We start from the raw sequence: 25,873 nt of genomic DNA, 5'->3' as shown, positions 1-25,873 counted from the left end.
CTTCCAAGCATTCACTCTCCAAAACATGTCTTCCTTCTTGCCTAGTTAGAAGCTGGGACAGTGATCAGAGGGCAGTAGGGGTCAGGTCACACTCCGGAGGATGGGTCTCTGGTCTGCTCCTTCCATCTCATTAAGATGTATTCAGGATACAAATAAATTGATCTCTTTCCCACAAATGTGTGGTGATTTACAGTTTGAAAAGTAAAGCTCTCTTTCATGGATTTTTTTTTTTTTTAAGCAATGGAACCCTACAAGGATCTGGTTTAGTCCAATCTAGTTAGTTAATCTGGTTTAGTACAAACCAAGAAACTGAAACGCAAATGCCTAAACCTATCTATGACCGCTGGAAGGAGCTCTGGGAGTGCCTAAGGCATTTGACTGCTAACCACAAGGCTGGCGGTTCAAACCCACCAGCCACTCCTCGGAAGGAAATGGGGCAATCTACTTCCGTAGTGATACCGCAGGGGAAACCTAAGGAGGGGTCGCTATGAGTCGGGTCTGACTCACATAACAACAACATGGTCACTAGAATCTCAAACTGCACTACAGGCAGCTGGTTTCCAGCGTCCACGCCTCAGAGGTAGTGGGCGTGAACAGGGCGTGGTCTCCCTATCTCCTGTCCCCGCCCACCCACCTCTGCGAACGCCAAGAGCCCCGTTGCCACTGCAGGGGGCGCTGCGGCGTAAGCCGGTGCTCCGCGGGCGAGGCCCGGAAATAAGCCCCGCCCATTCGTTAGCTCATCGCCGCGCGTCGCAGTCGCGCGGCGCGGAGCATTAGAAGCGCAGCAGGCAGTGCAGTGGTGAGTTGGTTGTGACGGCTGTTGGGGATGGTCGTGGTTGGGGCTGTTGAGGGCCTGATCTGGAGGGCGGGTGAGCGAGGGTGGCCATGAGGCTGCCTCTAAGCAGGTTTGTTCAGGGATGCTCCAGGCCTCGGTGCCTGAAAGTAGCTTATGTGACCCCATTTACATCGGCTGCCCCTAGGTGTGCAGAGCCTGATGGGAGAGGGAAGGCCTGTAGGTAGCCTCCTCTTGTATCCTGAGAATGTCCTGAGCAGCCCCGAGATTAGAGCTGGTTCATCCGCGGGGAAGGTCTTGGTGCTATAAATGCAAGGACTGTCTTGAACCAAAGTTTTTCAGAAGTGAAACATGCTCTTTTCTTAGGTAGCGAGCTCCGCATCACTGGACAGGCTAGGTTCTCATTACTTCGGGTACCATGTAGTATTCTGGGTAACTGACCTACCTGAGTATTTGAATGAAGGCAGATGTAGCATTCTTTGAAATTACTGAGGAACAAGCAATGGATTCTGCCTGGGAATTTAGGAGGAAGTTCCCTGAAAGAGAGAAAGTGGCAGAAATGGGTCAGTGATGTCATTAGGGGTGTCACCCAGTGCAGTAACTTAGGGTGTCACAAACCCACCCTCCAAGGACCTCCTCTTGTACCAGACTATAAATAATCCTTGTTGTTGTTATTGTTATGTGCCGTCGAGTCGGCCCCAACTCATAGCGACCCCTCCTTGGGTTTCCGAGGCAGTATCACTACAGAAGTAGGATTGCCCAACCTTCCTTCCAAGGAGTGGCTGGTGGGTTTGAACCTCCAGCCTTCTGGTTAGCTGTCAAGTGCCTTAGGCACTATGCTACCAGAGCTCCTATAAAGAATCCTTAGTAAAGTTTATTATTACCAATTTTAATAATAGAATATGTGATATAGTTGTAAATGTAATAATATTCCTTAGAAGATATGAATGCTAACAGCAAATTTGTTTTGTAAAATCTTTATACATTGAATTACAACTATTAATTAATTGTAACATTAATAACTGATTGGAAGCCTGTGTTTTTATTTTTCTCCTCCTTTGATTACTACTTCATTCTCAAAAGTTATTGATATAGGTTCACAAATACTAATTACCACAATATTATAGCTAAAACACCAGAAAACTTGACAAAATCAGTGACTATGAAAACAGCTGCCGAAATCGAAAACAATAACATGGGTTCGAAGAATTACTGTAATGACAGCTCTGACCCAGTGCATTAGAAGTTTCAAAAAGTAAATCAGCATAGAGTTTTAGCCTTGTAGGTATATTGATACATGTAAACTGGGCTTACAAAAAATGTTTTTATTGTTATAACTAACTACAGGGAAATTTTTATAAAAAAATAAATTTCTGCTGAAATGTGATCCATACCCCCCTAGTGATGACACTGAAATGGGCCTTTAGCTGTGAAAATACCTGTGATGAGATAAGAGACTGGAGTAAAAGGTAACGTAGCTTACTAGCCTGTCCTCAAGTTTGTATCCACCTTCTAGTGTTAGACTAACCCTGGGGAGGTTTTCTTAATCTCTCTCAGCTCCAGTTTCCTCATCAGGAAAGTAGAGATGGTAATAAGAATATGTACTAAACAGGATTAGGGTTCAGTGAGCTAGTCCATGATAGTATTTAAAACAGGACCAAACACATAGTCCATGCTCACATGTGAACTCATTATTGATAGACTCACACCCTTGTTTTAAGGATACTGGCTTTTTGGAGGCTGTTTTTCTGTTGCTAAATGTGAGGCCCAGATTAGCAGGGTTGTAGTTCACAGGGCAAAGGACTGGTGCTCAAACAGACTGAATTGCCCTTCATTTCAGCAGAACTGGTTTGAACTTTCCTGTCTTTCCTCTTCTAGGCATGGCCCACTTCTTGGGTCACAAATGAATGAAACACTAGTAACCTGATTGAGATTTTCTTAGGCAAGGATGATTCCGGAATTCAGAGATAGGTTTTTTTTTGTTTTTTTCTTATTAATTTTGGAAGAGCATTACAAGAACCTTTTTAGATTTGCAAATTTAAAGCAAGTAACCTGAAGGGATCATTCCCTGGAGAAGGATAGCATGCTTGGTAAGGTAGAGGGTCAGTGAAAAAGGGAAAGGCCCCCAATTAGATGGATTGACACAGTGGCTGCAGTGATGGGCTCAGGTATAGCAGGGATGGTGAGGCTGGCACAGTACCAGGCAGTGTTTTGTTCTGTTGTACACAGGGTCACTATGAGTTGGAGCCGACTTGACGGCACCTAACAAACAGCAACAACAACAACCTGAACCTAGGCACCTTAACTACATGGTCTCCCAGCTTGTTTGTGGATAAAATTGATGGGGCCATGAACTTGAATGAGAAAAGCAAATTATGTTTCTATCTTCACATTTCCTAGCTGCTAACTGAAATTTAGCATTTCCTTCAATTATGAATATAGGCAGTAAACCTTGGTATTAACAATGTGACTGTATCATCAGTGGAAATCACAGGTATTTTATACCCTGAGAAGATAGTATTTAAGCTCTTCACAACTTTGAAATTATGGTAGTTACATTAGACTCGCTAGATCTTGATTATAATGTATTAATCAAGGAGCACATATCTACTCTATCTCAGATCTGGTTTTTGTATTTAGGTAAAATGTTCTTGGTTTTCTTTGTAAAAAAAGTAAGTTGGGTCTTTGTTTAGCTAAGTCTTTGAAGACTTTGATGCCTTTTTTGAGAGAGCTGTCTCCCTCTACCTCCTTCCCTTGTTTACATACTTGCTGGCTCCTATAGTCATGAGATCCCTGCATGGATTGTAAGAACTTTGCTATCTTTGGGTTCCCTAAGTTTGCTTGTTGAGTTTTGAATAAATAATATTTTAAATTAAAGGACCTGTGGTTTTGTCTCTCTGAAGAGCAGCAAGGGACAGAGACAGGTCTCACTCTATAGGCAGACTTGGGGAGTGGAAACCATGGGATGAAGCAGGTGTTAATTGAGTCCCTAAGTCAGCAGCACAGCTGACCTGGTAGGGGTTGTAAAAAGCGTCCCTTGACTGAGCCATAGAAAGGTGTTGGAGTGACTCTGTAACAAAGCGTTACCTTATTTCCTTGGTCAAGGGGAATCTCCTGTAGCCCCCTTTGTCCTGATGATACCCCCTGACTGAAATGCTGATGTTTCCACAGAGCTTTCTGGCCTTTAGCCCTTCATCCTTGGTTAAGGAGATGACCAATCAGGTAAGGCCTATGGCAAGGGGAAGAATATCAGTTGGTCTGTTCTTTGGCAAATTGAGCCCACTTGGTTGTCTGCATTTATAGTCAGGAAACTGAGATCTAATTCTTTCTCTGCTCCTGAAGAGCTGGATGACCCTGGGAAACCTGGCCATCACAGGGTTAGGTGGCACTAACAAAATGTACAACACTAATAATATTATTATGAGGAGCCCTGGTAATGCAGTGGTTAAGTGCTTGGCTGCTATCCAAAAGGTCAGTGGTTCAAACTTACCAGTGGCTCCTTGGGAGAAAGATGTGGCAGTTTGCTCCCGTAAAGATTACAGCCTTCAACCCCCTATAGAGTTGTTGTACTCTGTCTATAGGATCACCATGATTTGGAATCAGTGGCATCTAACAGTAGGATTATTTTATCTGTGTCTTTCCCACAGTTTACAGAGGAATTGAGGAAGTTGGAAATAATTTGCTTTTTTAAAAAAAAAAAAGCAGAGCAATAGATTAGAATAGAGATGAATGAGGAGAAACATATCATAAGTTTGGGGACAAAGTTAACATACAGGCTGTGTGGTCTTATGTAGCCATGAAAATTAGCCTACAAACTGGGCTCTGAGCTTCCTGATGGTCAGAACAGAAAAAGAAAACAGATAGGGGTGTGTGGAGTGGATAGGGGTCAGGGAAGGGGGAATATTAGTTTCTTTGAGCACTGATTTTTTTTTTTTTTTAATCTGAATCTACAAATCCTGCATAAGCAGGGATCAAGGGGTTTTCAGGTGACATCAGGGGAAGTAGCTAATACCATGGTGACTAAATAGTGAATAGGGGTGAATTGGATTCCTGAGGGTACTTTAGGGAGGGGCTGGGGGATACCTGAATTCTGACTGGTGGTTTAATGTGGCTTCTGTTCTTTTTTAGTACAGTATTCTCTTCAAACAAGAGCAAGGTAAGTAGCCTGCCTGTTGAAGCAATTTCACCTGTGAAAAGCTGTGTTGTCCCTGGTTTCTTTAAGATCATTTGTCATGCTGACCAGACATGCAGTTCCTTTGCAGAGAGAGGGATTGTCAGAGGCAGCCAGCAACAAATACACTTAAAAACAAACAAACAATAATAACAAAAATTGAAAAACTATCTAAAAAGAAAAAGGTAGCAGTCAAATGAAAGAACAGAGAGCTCCAGGCTGAGGAAAGGTTTCCCACCAGAGGAAGACGTAACTCTGACCTCCCAGCTCCCAAAGTGAGAGAAGGAACTGATTTGAGCCTCAGGGCTCTGTTTATGCCAGCTCATGTGGAAGGTAAACTTGGGTCTGACCCTGAACTCAGAACTTGCCTCAGAGTCTTTACAGGAGGGTCGTTGTGTGACCCAGTGGATGACAGGATCTCCTTTAGTTGCAACAATTGCAGAGACTCCCACAGAGGACCTTTCTCAAGGCCAGTGAGTATGTGGGAGGGCTGGGGATTGTGTAGCAGTGGCAGTAACAGGAATGGGAGCAGGAAACAGGTTAGAGTCCATTTGGGGAACATAGCCCACAGGGCTTCATATCTGAAAAGGAGAAGCATTTATGCATGGACTGTTCATTTTATCGTATTGGATTTAGAAGTTATGTCTTGTCTCTTCACCACAGCCTGGATGAGTTAGGTAAAGCCTGGTGTCATTTGTGGAATGCCTAACAGAGCACTTCCACCATAAGTCGATAACATTTAGGTAGGCTAAAATTTAAACCAAAAACATTCTTCCAAGTTAGCTAGTATAAGTAGCTAGTTGTTGTTGTTAAGTGCTGTTGAATCATTTCCGACTCATAGCAACCCCATGCACAGCAGAATGAAACACTGCCCGATCCTGCGCCAGCCCCACAATCCCTGCTATACTTGAGCCCATCATTGCAGCCACCATGTCAATCCATCTCATTGAAGGCCTCCCCCTCTTTCGTTGACCCTCCACCCTACCAAGCATGACATCCTTCTCCAGGGAATGGTCCCTTCTGACAACATGACCAAAATAGGTGAGGTGAAGTCTGGCCATTCTTGCTTCCAAGGAGCTTTCTGGCTGTACTTCCTCCAGGACAGATCTGTTAGTTCTTTTAGCAGTCCATGGTACTTTCAGCATTCTTCGCCAGCACCACAACTCAAAAGCATCAACTCTTCTTTGGTCTTCCTTATTCATTGTCCAGTTCTCACATGCATATGAGGCGATTGGAAATATCATGGCTTGTGTCAGGCACACCTTAGTCCTCAAGGAGATATCCTTGCTCCTCAGCACTTGGAACAGTTCCTTCGCAGTTGACTTTCCCAATGCTACACGTCGTCTAATGTCCTGACTGCCGCTTCCGTTGGCATCGATTGTAGAACCAAGCAACGTGAATTCTTTGACAACCTCAATCTTCTCTCCATTTATTGTGATGTTGCTCATTGGTCCAATTGTGAGGATTTTTGTTTTCTTCATATTGAGACATAATCCATACTGCAGACTGTATTCTTCAGCCTTCATCAGTAGGTGCCTTAAGTCATCCTCACTTTCAGCAAGCAAAGTTGTATCGTCTGCATATCTCAGGTTGTTAATGATTCTTCCTCCAATCCTGATACCACGTTTTTCTTTATATAGTATTGTAATTGAAGCCATGTACCTGTATGTAACTCAGAGCTGTTGAAGTTTGTTGTTTTGTTGTGTGCCATCGAGTTGATGCTGACTCATAGGCTGTAATCTTTATGGGAGCAAATCACCAGGTCTTTTCTTCTACAGAGCAGCTAGTGGGTGTGAACTGCCAGCCTTTAGTTTAGCAGCTGAACACTTAACCAGGGCTCCATATTGTTGAAATTGAATGCCCTTATAGACATGTTTTGGAAAAGTGGCACTGGAGAATGGCGACTAGGTGTGAATAAAGCTTCCATGTATGCTTATCACACATACCCATGCCATTTCTGCAGATGCAACAATGTGCAGGCCCACCGAAGTTGGAGCTTGTAGACTTTAGTGATTAGAGGTTGGGTTTGAATTCTAGCTCTGCTCCTTCTTAACTTTGTGACTTTGAGTGAGCTTACTTTCTAAGCCTCTGATTTCCTTGTCTGTAAAATGGGGATGGTATTTAATACTACCCACTTCAAGGGATTGTTGCAATTCAGATAATTCTTATATAGAAAAGAATATATAAAAGGGTTAATGTAATAATTGGCCACCCAGTAAGTATAATAAAGATAGTAAAAGGCAACTCATGCCATATTAAGTATTTATTTTTAGGCCTATATTGTTTACAGCTGAGCTGCCTACTGGTTTCCAAGGATCTCTGAGAGATATCTCTTGCCAAGTTTAGGTCTTTATTTGCAGGGGACAAAGGAGCCCCTGATGGTTTCACTTTTTAGTCAAGTGAGTTGCCATTCCAGTCTGCTGTGTGGTGGAAGCATGCTAAGGTAGAAAGGACATTGGATTTAGAGTGCAAGGACTTGGATTCCATTACTGCCTCCCTACCTGATAAATGAATTTCTTTAGAACTTCCAGTTTTCATATGTGACCCCACTACAAACTGTATGGGAAAGCACTTTATAAAATGGTTACAAGTGACTGTTACCTCAGAATTGTTGTTGGAACAGATTTCAGCTTCATCTTATGATGTTAGATTTAGAAGTTATAGAAAGACTTGTTAAATGAAGCACTTTTCATTCTAGCCCATGATGATGCCATTTGGTCGGTTGCCTGGGGGACAAACAAGAAAGAAAATTCTGAGACGGTGGTCACAGGCTCCCTGGATGACCTGGTGAAGGTCTGGAAATGGTGAGCACCCTCTCCTCTGACATAGAGCTTCAAAAAATTGGTTTTTGTTTCTGGACTCCCGAGTTGCAATCAGGGAAGTACTAACTTATTTGTAGGCAAGAAAGTAGTAACAGTATGGCAATATAAAATAGCAGCTGTTTTTTCTCACTGTTTTGTTGTTGTTGTTATTCACTATTAAAGCCCTATAATTTTTTAAAAAAATTCCCAAAGTTAAAACCTGGCTTCATTTGGTGTTCTGTGACTGTCCAATTCCTTTCTGATTCTACATTTCACAGACCATTGGCAATATGGGTCACAGGGACCTGGAATTTCAGATGCCAGGTACAGTGTGTTGTGAGTGAAGAAATCCCTTTGTCTCTGTCCCCCATTGAAGGCGTGATGAGAGGCTGGACCTACAGTGGAGTCTGGAGGGACATCAACTGGGGGTGGTGTCTGTGGACATCAGCCACACTCTGCCCATTGCTGCATCCAGTTCTCTTGATGCTCACATTCGTCTCTGGGACTTGGAAAATGGCAAACAGATAAAGTCTATTGATGCAGGACCTGGTAAGAGTTTTACTTTTAGAGGAAATAATTAAGGTCCATGATCCTTTTCCCAAAACCCTCAGGGAAGTTTCATAGAATTTTTGGATTTAAGAAGGGTAGTAGAGGTGTGTGAACTGTATATTCCATAGTACCTTCAGTGGGGTTGGGCACAGCACTATGATCAAATACTAATAGCTCTGCAACTACTCTTTTTTTTTTTTTAGGATTTGGGTGAAGATTTACAGAGTAAATTCACTTTTCATACAGCAGTTCACATATACTTTGTCTCATGTCATTGACCAAAATTTACAATGCAGCAGCTCCCCTCCCACTTCCTCCCCACAGTCACCTCCTCCCAGTGTCCATCCCTTCATACTCTTCGAGAGGCCCATTGTCTGCCAACCCTGTATATGATCTTGGATACACTCTCCATTTAGACATACATAATTGTTTAGCTTGTTCACCCATCTATCCGTCCCTATACCCATGTTTGCTTTCATTGACAACTCAGTTTTGTATTTACAAAGGGGTTCATATTTGTTGTTTGTACTGCCCATGTAACTCTCTCTGTCTTTCTCATCCTCAATGCTCTGCAGCTACTCTTGAATATTTATTTATTTATTTGTGCTTTGGGTGAAAGTTTACAGAACAAATTCATTTTCTATTCAACAGTTTATATGCATTTTATTTCATGACATTGATTGCAATCATTTAATGTAACAGCACTCTTCCCACTTCCTCCCTGTGGTTACCTTTTCCCTGCATCCTTCTTTCCTGTGCATTCCTGCCCTCTGAGCTCTGCCTGTGCAATTGCTGCCCGTCTGATCTCCCATGGTTGATTTCTAAGGAGTGTACCTACCTGGTGTAATTGTTCAACTTGTGGACCTGTCTGTTGTTTAGAAGCCACAGGAGTGAGTTCAATTCCAGGCCCAAAAGGTGACTAGGGGCAATAGTCTTTGGGGTCTCACCAGTCTCCATCAGACCAGTAAGCCTGGTCTTTTTTGTGATTTTGAGTTTTGTTCCACATTTTTCTCTGACTCTATCCAGGATCTCTTATTTTCATCCCTTTTCAAATGGTTGACTGTGGTAACCAGGCACCTTCTTCTGGTTTCAGGGTCATGTAGGCTGAGGTTCACATGGTCCACTAGTCCTTTGGGCTAATTGTTGCCATATATCTTTGATTTTCTTTGTTCTTCTTTGCTCTGGATGGGAGAGACCAATTGTTGCATCTTAGGCAGCCACTTGCAAGCTTTTAAGACCCCAGTTGCTACTTACCAAGGTAGGATGTAAAACAATGTTTTTGTATAGTATGTTATGCCAGTTGAGCTTGATGTCCCCCTATGAGCCTGTAAGTCCAGTGACTAAGTCCCTCAAGGTGTTTAGCTATGGCTAAGAAGTTATTATCATAATTTTGCCTCCTGTTAACTCTGTTTTATATATGAACATTCTTGTAGCACATATAAATAACATATGTAGAAATATCATTTGCCAGACTTATATATCTAAAAACTAAACAACTCACTGCCATCAAGTCAATTCCTATTCATAGCGACCCACTTTGGGTTTACAAGGTGGTAAATTTTTATGGAAGTAGATTACCTGGTCGTCTTTTCATGGGATGTCTGGTGGGTTTGAACCGCCAACCTTCTGGTTAGCAGTCAAATGCCTTAGGTACTATGCCACCAGAGCTCCTTATATATGGTCATGGGTGTATGCTCTTTTACCTACCCATACATGCTTGTTTAGCCTGTCTACCTGTAAGCATGAATATTAAGTGAAATAAATAAAAGCTATATATAGCATTGTATCAGTTTAGATTAAGCTTTGCTACCAAATGAATTTTGGTACTACACTTATGAAAAAACAGTTTTCAGAGCCTTTTGGATTTCAGAATCATCACCTTGGGATTGTGGGTGTGTATTTGGAGGGTCCAGAGTTTTATGTTTGCTGTATTCTGATTTGGTGTGTTCACTGTCCTATAGATGTCTAGAATGCAAATCACTATGTTCTTATAGGTCTGTATCATGGTATACTCACTGTACTCACTGCCATCGAGTCGGATCTGATTCATAGCAACCCCTCCTTGGGTTTCCGAGGCAGTATCACTATGGAAGTAGATTGCCCAACCTTCATTCTGAGGAGTAGCTGGTGGGTTTGAACCACCAGCCTTCTGGTTAGCAGTCAAATGGTGATCTCAATTAATTGTGATTAGAGTGCCATTATGTGTTGATACGAAACTGTTCAAAGACACAAAAATCATTGGTTTCTTTATTATTTTTTTCTTTTTAAGTACTATAGAAATGGCATAATCTTGTCCATCAGCCTTGATAAACATCACCTTGGGTAATAGAGGGAGCTCTGGTGGCCTAAGGCACTTGACTGCCAACCAGAAGCCTGGAGGCTCAAACACACCAGCCACTCCTCGGAAGGAAGACTGAACAATCTTCTGTAGAGAGACCACCTCCAAAACCCAAGGAGGGGTTGCTACGAGTCGAATTGACTCGAGGGCAGTGAGTTTGGTTTGGTTTTTAGGGTGATGGAAATTGATGATTTCAGTGGACTGGGTTAATGTGGAAAAAACAGCATGACACTTGAGGATTCCTATTAGACTTATGTTGTAAATGACCACATAGTGTTCATGAGCAGAGCCTCCTCTACCAGAATGAGTGGTGACCACTAGAGGGCATCTCTGGCACACCGCTTTGTTGTTGTTGTTATGTGCAGTCAAGTCGGACCAGACTCGTAGCGACCCCTCCTTGGGTTTCCGAAGCAGTATTACTATGAAAGTAGATTGCCTAACCTTCCTTCCGAGGTGGTTGATTTTTGGAAAAGCTGTTTAGGTGTTTCATTAACAGAATTCCTTTGATTGGGGCACCAGGTGAGTTTGCCTCCCACTACTTATCAGTAGCCACTATAGGCTGTTCTTATGTTGGAAAGAATAGAGTCCTGGAGTTTGTAAGAAGACTGAGTTTTCTGGAAGCTGAGTGCATTTTCCTTGAGAAGCAATATTCCATGTCTATGAGCTTTACAACTAGGGCTTTTGCAGAATATGCATGCCTAGTCCCTGTGTTGAAGCCACTGAATCACAGTTATTGGGGTGTGTGCCTTGGGATGTGTGTTTGGAGAAAGATCTCCAGACACTTTCATTCCTCAGGAGGTTCTCTTTGTGTGTGCACTTCACCTGCTTACATTGCTTGCAGAAGACTTGGGTCCCCAGGCCAGCCCACACAGGCTATTAAGATTCTGAAATATAGTTAAGGAACATTTAAGACAAGAGGCGGAAGAACAGATCTGTTGCTGTCTTTTCATCTTGGGCACATGCACCTTCCTGGGACCTGGGGGGTTAAGGTCACTGCATGATTGTGGCCCCAGGTACACCCCATCTACAGAAACGAGTGCTGGATTATTTACAAGTAAAAGGATAGTGTATCTCTCCAACTTGCCTTCCCTAACAAGCAGTACCTTATGCCAGATATTTTCCAACTATGGCAAGGTAGCATTGGTTACGAAAGAGAAAGATACTGAGAGAAATAAAGGGATTGAGTTTATTTTATTTTTGGATAGGAATCTGCACAAAACTACCAGGCCATTAAACAACGAATACTTATTTAGTTAAATCATAAAAGCAAGCATTACTATTGACAACTAAAGAGCAGCTGAATTCATCTGAAAGTTAAATACTTTGATAAACCTAGGTCTAATGAATGTAAAGAAAATGGACACCTAAGTTATATCTTAGGTGTCCATTTTCTTTACATTCATTAGACCTAGGTTTATCGACGGCACATAACAACAAGTTATATCTGTCTTGAAAATATATGTGGAGAACATGAACTATCATAAAGAAAGAGAAAAATGCCCAGAACGAGAAGAAGAAAGTAAAGAAGTAGAAGAAAGCAAAGGTGAAGGGAAGATGCTGCATTTGGCATCTCAGCCAGGCTGTAGCTTTCCAAGTGAGCCAGCGTTGAAGAACAAAGGGGAAAATCCGGTACAGGAGCCTCTCAGCATCGTGAACATAGTTCACGGTGCCCAAGGATAAGGAGAAGCAACTGTTTTCAGTCCTGAAGAGGAACTTAATGATTTAAATAAATATCTATCGTATAAAATATTAACATAAAAAAACTTAGAATGCAGGGTTTAATTGAGGGATAAACATTGTTTCTTCTATTTTGAGTATAAGGACATTTGGTACTCAAAGTTTCCATATTGTCAAACAATAGGGAAATGTAAAAATATATAAGTGTTTTGTTATTAAACTTACAAGAGTAAACATCAGATTTCCTAGTAATCATTAGTTAAAAAACTCACTGCTGTTGAGTTGGATCCGACTCAGAGCGACCTCTCCTTGGGTTTCCGAGGCGGTATCACTACAGAAGTAGATTGCCCAACCTTCCTTTTGAGGAGCGGCTAGTGAGTTTGAACTGCCAGCCTTCTGGTTAGCAGTCAGATGCCTTAGGCACTATGCCACCAGAGCTCCTAATCATTAGTAAAGAGCTATTTAAAATAGGAACAAACATAATCCTTTTAGAGTAAATGCTACTGTCTTTAGGTCTGAAGATATTAAAAAGCAGCTATTTGAAGATTTGGTTATAAAAGATTTATTTAGGTCTTACTGGTAAATTGAGTATTGAAGTAAATTCCATCTTTAAAAGAAATATTTCATAGGAAAATGATAAAGTTAAATGATTTATTACTACTTTTAATATGTGTGTTAAAATTTTCAAGAAACTTTTATTTTAAAAAGCACCCTGGCATGTGGTAGTGGTCATTCTGTGCTGGAGCCCATGGGCATCTCAAGCTCATGGGCATCTCCTTCACTTTCCTATAAGTTAAAAAGGCAGAGGACATGTGTCTTCTTTGAGTTCTATTCAAAGGAATGAGGAGGGTGGCTCAGGGAGGAGCCTTTCTCTCTCTTCCCGTTTGATCTGATGAGCACAGTTCCCCAGGCAGGTACAGGAGAGGGCAGGACGTAGGGGATGTTACCCTGTAAGAGTGAGCAGGGCATGGAGGCCCAGGCAGGCAGAGGACGGGTAGAAGGAAACCAGATTGTTCTTCACTTCTAGGCCCTGACCCAATACCCAAAGCTCTTTGAGATTAACTCTGAGGTTCCCGCGTAGCTGAGTAAAGAAATGCCAAAGCATCATCAGTCAGCAGTGTTCCAGATGTAAACAAAGTACATGTGTTTACCCAGGCTGCATGTGAGTCTGGGAACCCTCACAGAAGCTCTGTGGTACATAAGTAACGTTTGAATATAACTCTAAGAGGTAACTAAGTTGTATAGTGTAAGTTAAAAACTAATTGCCTTTGTGTACGTACATATATATACAGGAGCTCTGGTAGCATAGTGCCTAAGGCACTTGACTGCTAATCAGAAGGCTGGCGGTTCAAACCCACCAGCCACTACTCGGAAGAAGGTTGGGCAATCCTACTTCCATAGTGATACTGCCTCGGAAACCCAAGGAGGGGTCGCTATGAGTCGGGGCCGACTCGACGGCATATAACAACAACATATATATACATGTATATATATATAAATTGTGTGTGTGTGTGTGTGTATACAAATCTCATAAATGAAATCGTATTTCATTCTTTTTTAGCATGTTTTTTGAAGTTCATCCATGTTATAGCATGTATCAGTAGTAAGAATATCCCACATTTTGTTTATCCATTCATCAGTTGAGGGACATTTGGGTTGTTTCCAGTTTGGGGCTATTATGAGTAATAGTCTATGAATGTTCACATACAAGTCTTCGCATGGACATACGTTTTCATTTCTCTTGGGTAGATACTTAGAGGAGAGTTGCTGGGCCATATGGTAAGTGTATATTTTAACTTAAGAAACAGCCAAGCTGATTTTCACAGTGGTTGTACCATTTAACATTGCCATCAGCAATGTATGAGAGTTCCACTTTCTCCTCATCCTCACCAGTGCTTGGTATTGTTCTGTCTCTTTCTGTTAAAATGTAAGAAGCTCTTAAGCTAAATTGGTAAAGAATTAACATCTTTAAAACATAGTTTTCTGAATCAGGATACCTTTCTCCATTTTAAAAGCTATTTTTGGTAAAACGTTAGTTTTTTAGAAAAATTATTTTATCTTTTCTCATTGTATTCTTTTCCTTTTTTTCTATTCAGTGGATGCCTGGACTTTGGCCTTTTCTCCTGACTCCCAGTATCTGGCCACAGGAACTCATGTGGGGAAAGTGAATATTTTTGGTGTGGAAAGTGGTAAAAAGGAATATTCTTTGGACACAAGAGGAAAATTCATACTTAGTATTGCATATGTAAGAAAATACTGCTTCTTCTTATCTTTAATTTTTTCCACTTACTCCTCTAAACATTTGTGCAGGTTCTCACATTGGTTTGGAAGCCAGCCAGTTAGAGCTGCAGCCAGAGAATTAGTTTGTTTGGTGGGGATGGTGCATGGCTTCACAACGTGAAGTCTCAAACTGCCCACTTCTCCATGTGTTCTCTCATAGAGTCCTGATGGAAAATATCTGGCCAGTGGAGCCATCGACGGAATCATTAATATTTTTGATATTGCAACTGGAAAACTTCTGCACACGCTGGAAGGTATGGCTCATTATTTTATTTTATACAAACTAGATTATCAGATAATAAAGGAAGGAAAAAAATTTTTTAATTAAAAATGCCATTAAATGGCAAGCGAGCATTAAATTGGTGTAAGATACTGTCCATCTCAGTGGGGAATGTGAAATGCCTTTAAGTTTGAGTCGTCATTGTAATTTTAACCTGGACACATTAGTTCTTATGCTAGTATTAAAAGCTAGTTTTGGTGAACAGGTTTACGTTTTATTTATGTGTTAATATGGCTTAACTATATGAGTATCTCATTTCTGTCACGTTTATTTCTAAAGAACTTTATTTGTGACTGGAAGAAAAATTCTGTTTTTGTTAATAATTTGAAGAAGATGAAAGTACTGTCCCCACTCCCCTCAATCTCTATCAGTGCACCTGCTAATCAGAGAGCACCACATGAACATCATTGTCTCCTGGTTTTCTCTATGGTCATGCTTTTTTGCCCAATTTGGGACCATATTCATGCTATGATAACTGAGACTTTTACTTAAATGTTATATTTGTGCAAGGCACTAAACATTCATCTGAGGTGGAGTTGGCAAATGTTTTTGTAGAGACCCCAAGCTAAGAATGATTTTTACATATATTGGGGTTAAACACAATATGTAACAAAGATTGTATGTGGCACGCAAAGCCTAAAATATTTACCTTCTGGCCCTTTACAGAAGAGGTTTGCCAGCCTTTGTTCTAAGGTATTTCTTGTTGTTGTTAGGTGCTGTCAGTTCGGTTCCAACTCATAGTGACCTTACGTACAACAGAACCAAACACTGCCCGGTCCAGCGCCATCCTCATTATTATGGCTGCATAATACTCATGTAAATGTACCATAGGTTAGCCAGCTCTGTCTTACTGGACTTCTGCTTTCTGTTTTATTTTTGCTATTACTTGTAAACATCCCATCTTTGTATACATTTGACTATTTTTATAGAAATGGAATTAACTGGACTAAATAGTATGAAACATTTTTGCCACATTAGCTGCCCAAGTTGTTAATCATCGCTAAATAAAACTCAAATGACAAATCCTGGAACACAACACATGGAACTGTTTAAGTCAAAAGCAGGTTGATTGCAAATCAGGCCCCATAATATGGAGCATCTTCTTCTGTGACTTTTTCCATTTGAGTCTCATGTTTGAAGTCAGTGGTTTTCCTTACCCTGACTGATGTTGTTGGTGTGTGTCTCCTGCTTGGGAGTCACACAGGCCACTCATAGCATACCTTAGGATGACTGCCTGTCTCTACATTGTGGTGCCCACACAAATGAAAGAAAATTAATTTCTTATCTACCTTATAGCATATATCTAAGTCATTCTGTCCCAAGTGACTTGAGAGATCTGAGAACAGAAACATGTTTAATTTTTATATTGCATTCCAAAAGAATTGTAGGAGTTTCTGGACCCTTCACAAACACTTCAGATTAACATTTTTAAATATAGGCAGTTAAAACTGCCCCAAAATGATTTTACACCTGTCATTGCCAAATATCAAAAAGATTAATTACACACTGTATTAGTGAGGATGTGAGGAAACAGGAACTTACATGTTGCTGGTAGGATGTAAATTGGTACAGCTTTCTCAGCAGAACAATTTGGCACTGCCTAATTAAAAGGAGCTCTGGTGGTATAGTGCCTAAGCCATTTTACAGCTAACCAGAAGGCTGGTGGTTCATAACCACCAGCACTTCTTAGAAAGAAGGTTGGGCAATCAACTTCCGTAGTGACACTGCCTCGGAAACCCAAGGAGGGGTCACTATGAGTTGGATCCAACTTGATGGCCGTGATTTTGGGGTTTTTTTTTTTTTTTTTAGTCAAATTAAAAGTGAATTTATGGTTTCATTCACAAGTTCTGCTGCTAGGAATTTATCTTATTGATAGTCACATGTTCAAAATAACATGTATAAGATTATTCATTGTTGTGTCATGATAACAAAGGATCAGAAGTAACCCGAAAGGTACATCCACACAGTGAAAAACAGGTGCTCTGAGGTAGTTAAAATGGAAAAAGCAAAGTACAAATTTTTAAAAAAAGTACAGATTTAAAAAATATATATTTTTATTCTAACATAAAACACAGATACAAAAAAGACCACATGAATCAAGTTGATGACTTAATGGATTTTTATAAGGTGACACCATCCATGTCAATAAATAAAACTATGCCAGCCATCCCAGAAGCCCCTGCATGTGCCCTGTCCCAGTCACACTCTTCTTTCTCCCTCCTCCCATGTCCTCTCTCCTCCATGATCCTGTAATCAGTAAAACCAGTAAACTTCCTTACATTTTTTATATTTTCTCTGTTGAATGTGTAATACTAAACCCTATAATTTAGTCTTACCCTGGTTTTTTTTTTAATGTGATTTGGGTGAAAGTTTACAGAGCAAATTCATTTTCCATACAGCAGTTCATACCCATTTTGTCTCATGACATTGACTACAATTCCCCACAAAGTAACAGCTCTCTTCCCACTTCCTTCCCGTAGTTACCTCTTCCCTGTGTCCTTCCCTCCCATGCACTCCTGTCCCCCAAGCTGTCTCCCTGTGCAAATACTCCCCTTTTCTTCTGCCATGATTGATCTCTCCAAGGAATGTATTTACCTGATGTAAATGTTCAGCCCATATTCCTGTTTATCATTTGGCTTTTACGCTAGTTTTTTAAAAAATAAATGTCTTTTAAATTTCTTTTGCTCTGTAAGTTCTGTGTCAAATATGTAGCTATATATTTTTATAGAAATAATGTAAGTATTTGCATATATTCAAAAAATATGAGACTTGCAACCCTGGTGCCTCTGGGGAGGAGGACTGGGATGGAAGGGAAAAACATGGGTTGGAGGGAGGCTTCTTACTATACATTCTTTTATACTGTTTTTATTTCAACCAAGTGAGTATACTGCCTCCTCAATTTATCCTCTACTCTACAACAAATGATTTGATAGGGAAAATACTTGTTCAGTCTTACAAAGTAGAAGCAAGGCATACTTCCATCTTTGGACATTATTTGTAGCAGAGGAGTTTCTTTAAGCAAATTATGCTGAGGCCCAGCTGGTCAGAGAGGGGAACTAAGGAGAAATGCTCCAGGAGGAGGGCCCAGGGTCCCTGTGGATGTTTCTAGAAAATTTGGAAGAGGAGCCCAGTCAGTAACCCTCCCTTTTCTGACTGGAGCACCTGGTCCAACTCAGTGACTCATGATCATTAAAAGGGACATAGTCATCTGGGAGGCCTGACAGGGGAGACAGTGAGGAAACAATGATTTACCAAATTAACAAGGGCTTTTCTACATTCCAGGCCATGCTATGCCCATTCGTTCCTTGACCTTTTCTCCGGATTCTCAGCTCCTTGTCACTGCTTCAGATGATGGCTACATCAAAATCTATGATGTGTAAGTTAACTGTCAAATTAATACTGATGCCCATTGTGTCCCCTAACAATACTTAACAGTATAATACAATAGTTAGGAAGCGCCCTAGGGTGTGTGCTACTCCCTCTTCTACTGTGTATTCAGGTCATATCAGACACCCATGTCTGATCATGGTTCCTCCCTACTCAGTGCCCTCTCTTTGAGCTTAGAATGTGTCCTCAGGGTTGCAGTGGAGGAGACGTACAGAGGTTACTTGGTAGTACAGATACTTGCTATTTTTTCTTAGGCATCTTATGTCTTATGGAGCTCGCTTATTTTTAATTCTTTTGGGTAAGTAGTGTATAGGTGAGGAAATGGAGCCATGGGCTATCGCGGTGTAAAATTAGAACATCCTTTTCCTAGGGGTGGGGCTGTTTCAGGAGGCACTCCTCTGCCCTAGATAGGGAACTGTCAGCTTAGAAGCTGCCTCACTGCAGACCTATCTGGGAGACCCCAGTGCAGTTCCTTCTTGCTGTGTTTTCACTGCAGGTGTAGAGGTGGGTTAATCATTCTTACTCCATGGCTCTCTATTATTGGGCACCCCTGTGTAAGGCCCTTTTCTCTCTTTTGCCTTCTCATTCCCAGTCCCCACTCTCACCCCTGCCATGTTGTCCCACTCCCACAACTCTCTGTGCTGTGCTGGATGTGTGTCCTGGACCCTTCGACTTGGTACACTGCACAGCCTTCCTGCCTGGTGCCTCCAGTTCATTGCTCTGAGTGTGGCCCTCTACCCCCTGAATACAGGCATCCCATTGTGCCCTTTCCTGGGGATAGATGCCCAAGTTGCCCCCAGCTGCATGCATCCCTGCCATGAACATTGTGGTCATGTCTTCTTAGGAGCCTGGGAGAGTTTTTCTGGAATATAGATCTGGGAGTAGGAACACCACTCCTTTTAGCCTGCTTTTGGCAGCTTTTGAGTGGCAAGACGTTGTCAGACAGACCTGGAATTTGAACTGCAGCTTTTGGAATTAGCTGGATGAGGATGCTAGGGCCAGAGGGATAGCTACCTCTCTGAAGTTGTGCTTGTTTGTTGTAGTACAGCCAGCATAAATAGTAGCAATCCCTTAAATATCCTACTTTATAAGACTTTTTGTTGACACTCTGTCATTGATGGATGAGCATAGGTTGGTGTCCCTATTTTGCAGATGAGAAACCCAAGCTGAGGTGGTGATTTGCCCACAGGCATAATACTGAAGACTCAGGGCAGCTTTTTAACCCTCTCATGGTCCCACTGCATCTCACAGAGGCTGCCTTTCTTGGTGCCTGGCTAGGTCTGCTGTACTCTGCTGGGTGTTTCAGGGGTGAAACTGCTGAGCTGTCAAATTACACACTGACCTCAGTGAGGCCTTAAAGTTGTTCTTCTGCCACAGGTGATTTGATTTGGCTTTTTAAAATAGTGAAAATGGCTGTAGTAATTGGATCTGTCTTGCTCTTGGTTAGGTTAAAAATGGCCTATCAAAGGCCCATGTGTTTTAAATGAGGGCATCTAGACACTTTCCTTGGACATGGGGCACTGGCCTCACGTTCCAGGGGTGCAGGTGCATGCAGGGACCAGAACCTGCTGTTGTCCTAAAGTGGTCTGCTCACTCTGCTGGTTCTCAGTTTCTTCATCTTGGGAGTTGACGTGTTGAGCCATCAACACATTTTGCGCTTTTAAGCTCTCTGCTTCTTGTGGATCTTATTCTTTGCTTTTGGTGGCATTAATACACTTTGAGTTAGTGCCACTGTAAAAATTTGTTCCTGCAATGAATGATGCCACTTAATTGACAAGGGAGATTTTGTTAGAGTAACACTGTCCTGTAAAGATAGCAGATTTGGTCTAATTGAATGGCCCAGATCGGCCACTTGTGCCTTCCACTTTTGTGACTGTATTCCAGAAATTAACATTTCCGTTTTGTTTGGAATTTGTCCCATTTCAGACAACATGCCAACTTGGCTGGCACGCTGAGTGGTCACGCGTCCTGGGTGCTGAATGTTGCGTTTTGTCCTGATGACACTCACTTTGTTTCCAGGTATTTATGATTCTTAGCCATTTCCAAAAGGCTAAGAAGATGGGGATGGTGTTCTTAAAGATGTTATGACCCTTGTTTTATTCAGATAGTCCTTGTTTTCTTTTTATTTAAGTAGTGAAGTTAATTGTCTTCAGCTTGAACAAAAGTGCATTCTTTAGAACAGTGAAACTCAGTATTTCCTTATAAATTTAGGCATCCACCTGTGGTTTACTTTAAGATGTACCTGTGTTACAATAGTAACGTAAACTATGTAAATCTGTTTGTAAAATGTGCTTTTTACAGCCCAGTGTTAAACAGGCCCAGCGTGGCCAACATAACTGGAAAACATACAGTGGGCAGATGAAAAGCATTGCAGATTGGGTTCTAGAAGCCTTCTGAAAGCTCTTTTGATGCTTTAAAGGACTGCTTTCCATTTGGAAATAAGTAGATGTGTCTGACACCCATGCTGAATCACTCCAGGCCAGGCCAATCACAGTTTTGGGAAAATGGCTGCCCTGTGAGGAGGGCAATCCACTCAGTGATATTGACACCCTGGCCACCTCCTGGCACCCAGGTCAACCACTTGTACATACAGACATGGGGGGAGGGACTCTGAAGGTAAGCAGAATATTGGTGAAGACATGTAAAGTTTTGGTTGGATTCCTTCCAATTTCAGTCTGAAAACTGTTTTCTGATACTGATATTCACTTTTTTAAAATAGTTCATCTGACAAAAGTGTAAAAGTTTGGGATGTTGGAACGAGGACTTGTGTTCACACCTTCTTTGATCACCAGGATCAGGTATGGCATAGTATCTAAACTTCTTTGTCTTTGGATTGTTCATACTATCTGACCACTGTGCCCAACTCTTTCTTTTCCTAACCTTGCTGCTGAACTTATCAAGCCTGATAGACCCCTGGAACTGAGCTGCTCAATCTCCTTGGACTTCAGCATGGCCAGTTTTCCTGTGTACACTGCACACAGAGGCTGGGGAAGTGCTGTCAGCCATAATAGCGCTATGCACCCTAGCCTTTAAATACCTTCTTTCTTTGAAACATGCTACAACTGGTGCTTGTGGATGGCTCAGTAAGGACCTCCCTTCTTGGGAGTTGCCATTGCTTAAACAGTCACCACTTGTCATTTTGGGAGCTGTTCAAAGAAGTGATATGATTTTTTTTTTTTTTAATGTATAAAAGCCAAACCCACTGCCATTGAGAGGATTCTGATGCATAATGATCCTGTGGGACAGAACTGCCCCATAGGGTTTCCAAGGCTGTAAACCTTGCTTGCTGAAAGTAAAGAGGACTTGAAGCACTTACTGATGAAAATCAAAGACTGCAGTCTTCAGTATGGATTACGCCTCAACATAAAGAATACAAAAATCCTTGCAACTAGACCAATAAATAACATCATGATAAATGGAAAAAAGATTGAAGTTGTCAGAGATTTCATTTTTACTTGGATTCACAGTCAATGCCCATGGAAGCAGCCGTCAGGAAATCAGACGACATACTACATTGGGCACATCTGCTTCAGAAAAACTCTGTAAAGTGTTAAAGAACAAAGATGTTACTTTGGAGACTAAGATGTACCTGACCTAAACCATGGTTATTTTGTCACCTCATATGTACATGAAAGCTGGACAGTGAACAAGGAAGATTGAAGAATTGATGCATTTGAATTGTGTGGGCAGAGAATATTGAAAACACCATGGACTGCCAGAAGAATAAATAAATCTGTCTTGGAAATACAGCTGAGAAGCAGAAATAGCCAGAATCACCTACTTTGTCAGAAGGGGACCAGTCCTTGGAGAAGAAAGAATATCATGCTTGGTAAAGTAGAAGGTCAGTTAAAGAGGGGAAGACACTCAAACCAGATGGATTGACACAGTGGCCGCAATAACGGGCTCTAGCATAGCAAGGATTGTGAGGGTGATGTAGGACTGGGCAGTGTTTCATTTTGTTGTACATGGGGTCATGAGTCAAAGCCTGCACACCTGTTGGCACCTGGCAAGAACAAACAACAAATCTTTATGGAAGCAGACTGTCTCATCTTTCTTCTGTGGAGGAGCTGGTAGGTTGAAACCACTGCTAACCTTTTGGTTAGCAGCCAAATGCTTTAACCACTATACCACTGTAGCTCCTTTTAATATACTAGAAGCTGGTAATTCTTATAGGTTGTTTGGCTTTATGATCTTAAACACTCATTTCAGTGTTTAAATTAGCAGAGAAAGGAGAAACTGTTCTTAGAGGAGTCTTTTATCTTTGCTGATGTGAATATGAAATGGTAAAAATGTTCTAGTACAGTGCTTCTCAATCTTTAATGTGCACATAAATCTCTCCAGGAATCTGCTTAAATTCTGTCTGGTTTGAGCCTGAGATTCTGCATTCTTAACAAGCTCCCAGGTGAGGCCTGTGCTGGTCCCAGCTATTCTGAGAATCAAGTCTTAGGAAACCAGTCAGTATGTAAAAAAAATGTCAGTATAAAGTTGATTTTTGATATATTTTAAATGTTTCTATGATGGTCCTATAGATTTCCCCTCTTTGGAATGCAACTTAACGTTAACAATTCATGCATTTTTACATTTAACCCTAAATTATTGCTAATAAAGTTGACATTCTACTCCTGGCCTTATGTTCTACTTGAGGACTAAGTGGTGCACATTGTGTTTGAGGTCAGAGTAATGCTGTTCTGGGGGGGGGGAAGTCTGGCATGCAATTGTAGGCAGCTGTTCAGGGCTGTCACCTGGCCTATCACAAGAACACTAAAACCAGGGCTAGAATGCCCTGTCTTAGGGTTAGTGTGACAAGCTCACCACTCAGAATTGGCTCCTGATCATCAGAAAGTTAGTCCTTAGTTTTGCAACAATACCAAAAAGGAAAAAAAAGAAAGAAATGTAAGGACTGTAGATGCTGATACTAACCAAAAGAGAAAGAAGGAAACCCAAGAATCGAGAAGAAACTGGACTACAAGACTAATTGTCTGTATGAGCTACTGCCTCGTTTGCACCTTGAGACCATAAGAACTAGATGGTGCCTGGCTACCACTATCTGACATTCTAATCAGGAACATAATAAATTAATCCTGATAAAAATGTGGAACAGAACTTCAAATTCTTAAAGAATCCACACTTACTGGATCTTCCAGAGGAATCCCTGAGATTATGGCCCTGAGTTATTCTTCAAACCTTGAAACTATCCCCAAAGTCACCTTTAAACTATTTAAGTTTAGCCCAAAGAGTGAAGATCGTCACCCTTGAGTATTGCAATACTTAAAAAAAAAAAAAAAAAATTATGTAAGACCAAAGGGTCAACAGCTATTTTAAAGCACCAGTGAGAAGGTTGGGGGGAAGGGGCAGGGAGATGAAGTAAATGGAAATGAAACAACTGGAACAGAAATGAGAATGCTGTCACAATGTGAATGAGTTTAACCAACATCACTGATTATTACATCTATAAACTGTGGAATGAGAGTGAGTTTTGCTGTATTTTCACCAATAATAAAATTGAAACAAAAATAATTTATTCCTGATGAAACTCCAACCACATTAATTCTGTCTGGGAAGCAGGTTTCAATCTGTTAATACATCATATAGCAAATGCAGTCAATGATCACAGTGTCATGTTTAGCTTCTGGGAGCTGACAGGCTGCACTGGGCTCTAATAACGGTGAGAATTACTGACTGCAAGGAGCATGGCAAGGAGTTAGGTAAGGAGCACAGTTGTCAATCGTTCCTGTCAGCAGTGACTTCAGGGTAGTTCAGGGGCCTTTTCTTCCTGGAAACAAAAATGAGAGCCCACGCTGGTTCCTTATGGGTTCCATCTGCATGGTATTAGGCCACTCCTGGATTCTTAATCTTTGAAAGGTCGGTAGATATCTTGAATTAGTGTTTAGAAAGGTCATTTTCTGAGTAGGGGAGGGGAAGGGAGTGATAATTAAATAATGGGAGACACCTGGTTAAAGGGGCCATTGTCACTGAGTCAGAAAATACTAGAATATCCTCATCTCTCTAGATTCAGTATAATGAGAAGTTAGGATCTTCATTTTTAATAAAGTCATTGGATTTTTTTTTTTTTTTCAGGTCTGGGGAGTAAAATACAATGGAAATGGTTCAAAAATTGTGTCTGTTGGAGATGACCAAGAAATTCACATCTATGATTGTCCAATTTAAATGTCCAACTTTTCCAGGCCAATGCTGCAACGAAAATGTACAGATTGATCATGACATTCCTTACCTTTTCAGGTTTAAAAGAAGTAAGAGCATTTATGGTAGCAAAGGCTTATATTTTGTAGATAATATAAATCTTTTATTGGAACTGCTGTTCATACTTTAAAGTGTTCTTAATGCAAACACCTACATTCTTGAACATGATCTTTTTTCATTTACCCTGTCACCATCAGAACAGTGAGAGAATCAGCATCATCATCTATCTGCTGCCTTAGAGATGAAGAGACACAGGCACTTACTAAACTTTCTAGCTTACAGATACGGGATAACACTTCCAGAGGGTTGGCTCATGCAGTGGAGGACAGCAGCCAACTCCCAAAAGCTGAGATAAGGAAGCTCATCTGTTTCAGAATGGGATCCTGAATATTTGTGAGGAAATACTCTGTAGTCCTTTCTGTTACACTCTTCTATTAAAAATGTCCCCTGCAACACTCTGCTTTTTACCCTGTTAATTTCAGAGATGTCTGTAGTCACTGGGTAGATGCCAGAGGGCCAGTTGTTGTTTTTGCTGTCTTCACAGTGCCTAAGCACAGGCTTGTGCTTGTTAATAACTGAACTCCAGCCTTGCCTTGGTTATCCCAGAGTACCTGTACCTTAAGAGTTTTGTCTTCACCAGCCTCTTTAGGACTTGTCTGCATGTTAATTGGAAGCACTTGAGGTAACGTTCTGAAGCTTGTTGCTTGTTACTGATCACAACTTTCTATGTCTTAGGTCATGTCACACTTTTCCTCCAAACCCCTATTATCCTTAGAATAAAGCCCAAACTCTTCACTATAACCCACTGCTTCTCTTCCTGCCTCTTACCATATTGTCCTTGCTCTTACCTCTGCCTAGAGTGTTCCTCCCTCACACCTTCACAGGCCTATTCCCTCACTGCATTCAGGTCACTATTCAGGTGTCACCTCTTCATAAAGGCCTGGCTTCCCCATTTCCTGCCACCCTTGACCTTCCTCTACTGTTTCTTTATAGCAGTCACCACTGTCTGACACTTTATCAACCAATGTGAGGGCAAACTGGCACTTCATTCATTTGTGCTCTTAAAAAAAAAAACAGTGCCACTTGTTTCTTGTACCAGCTCAGTTTTATTTTTAAAGTGACAAATTACAGGTGGATAAAATTTTAAGCAACACCCTCCAAATTCATTTACGTGACAAGAAAGGAGCTGAGTGTAAATTTGCTCCATCATCAATAGTCATTCTCTAGCAATTTATTAGGCAGTCACAGCACAGAAACAGAACACGTTGGTAGTAGTGGTCCATTTGTTAACTGATTTTCATACAGGGTTAGCTGGAAGAATCAGTTTTATGTTCATCCTGACCAGTGGCCAAAGCAGGAAGTAGTCTCTTCTATATTTCCTTTGAGCAAATTATGC

The 25,873-nt window shown here is 41.3% G+C and overlaps 1 protein-coding gene across 1 annotated transcript; it reads left to right on the top strand.

The window, feature by feature from the left end:
• The first annotated feature begins 725 nt into the window (after window positions 1-725).
• WDR61 (WD repeat domain 61) lies at window positions 726-24,444 on the top strand. The gene is made up of 11 exons (XM_042782429.1): window positions 726-791; window positions 3,965-4,015; window positions 4,922-4,949; window positions 7,663-7,768; window positions 8,142-8,314; window positions 14,426-14,574; window positions 14,770-14,863; window positions 18,172-18,265; window positions 20,203-20,295; window positions 20,996-21,074; window positions 24,355-24,444. Exons 2-11 carry the CDS (start codon window positions 4,004-4,006, stop codon window positions 24,442-24,444), a joined length of 918 nt encoding a protein of 305 aa, XP_042638363.1. The 5' UTR covers window positions 726-791; window positions 3,965-4,003.
• Window positions 24,445-25,873: the final 1,429 nt, after the last annotated feature.

This window comes from Orycteropus afer, unplaced genomic scaffold (assembly GCF_000298275.1).
Source record: "Orycteropus afer afer isolate SDZICR_OR568_19922 unplaced genomic scaffold, OryAfe1.0 scaffold00313, whole genome shotgun sequence".
NCBI lineage: Eukaryota > Metazoa > Chordata > Mammalia > Tubulidentata > Orycteropodidae > Orycteropus > Orycteropus afer.
The sequence above is the reverse complement of the archived record's forward strand: the minus strand, read 5'-3'. Positions and strand labels throughout refer to the sequence as shown.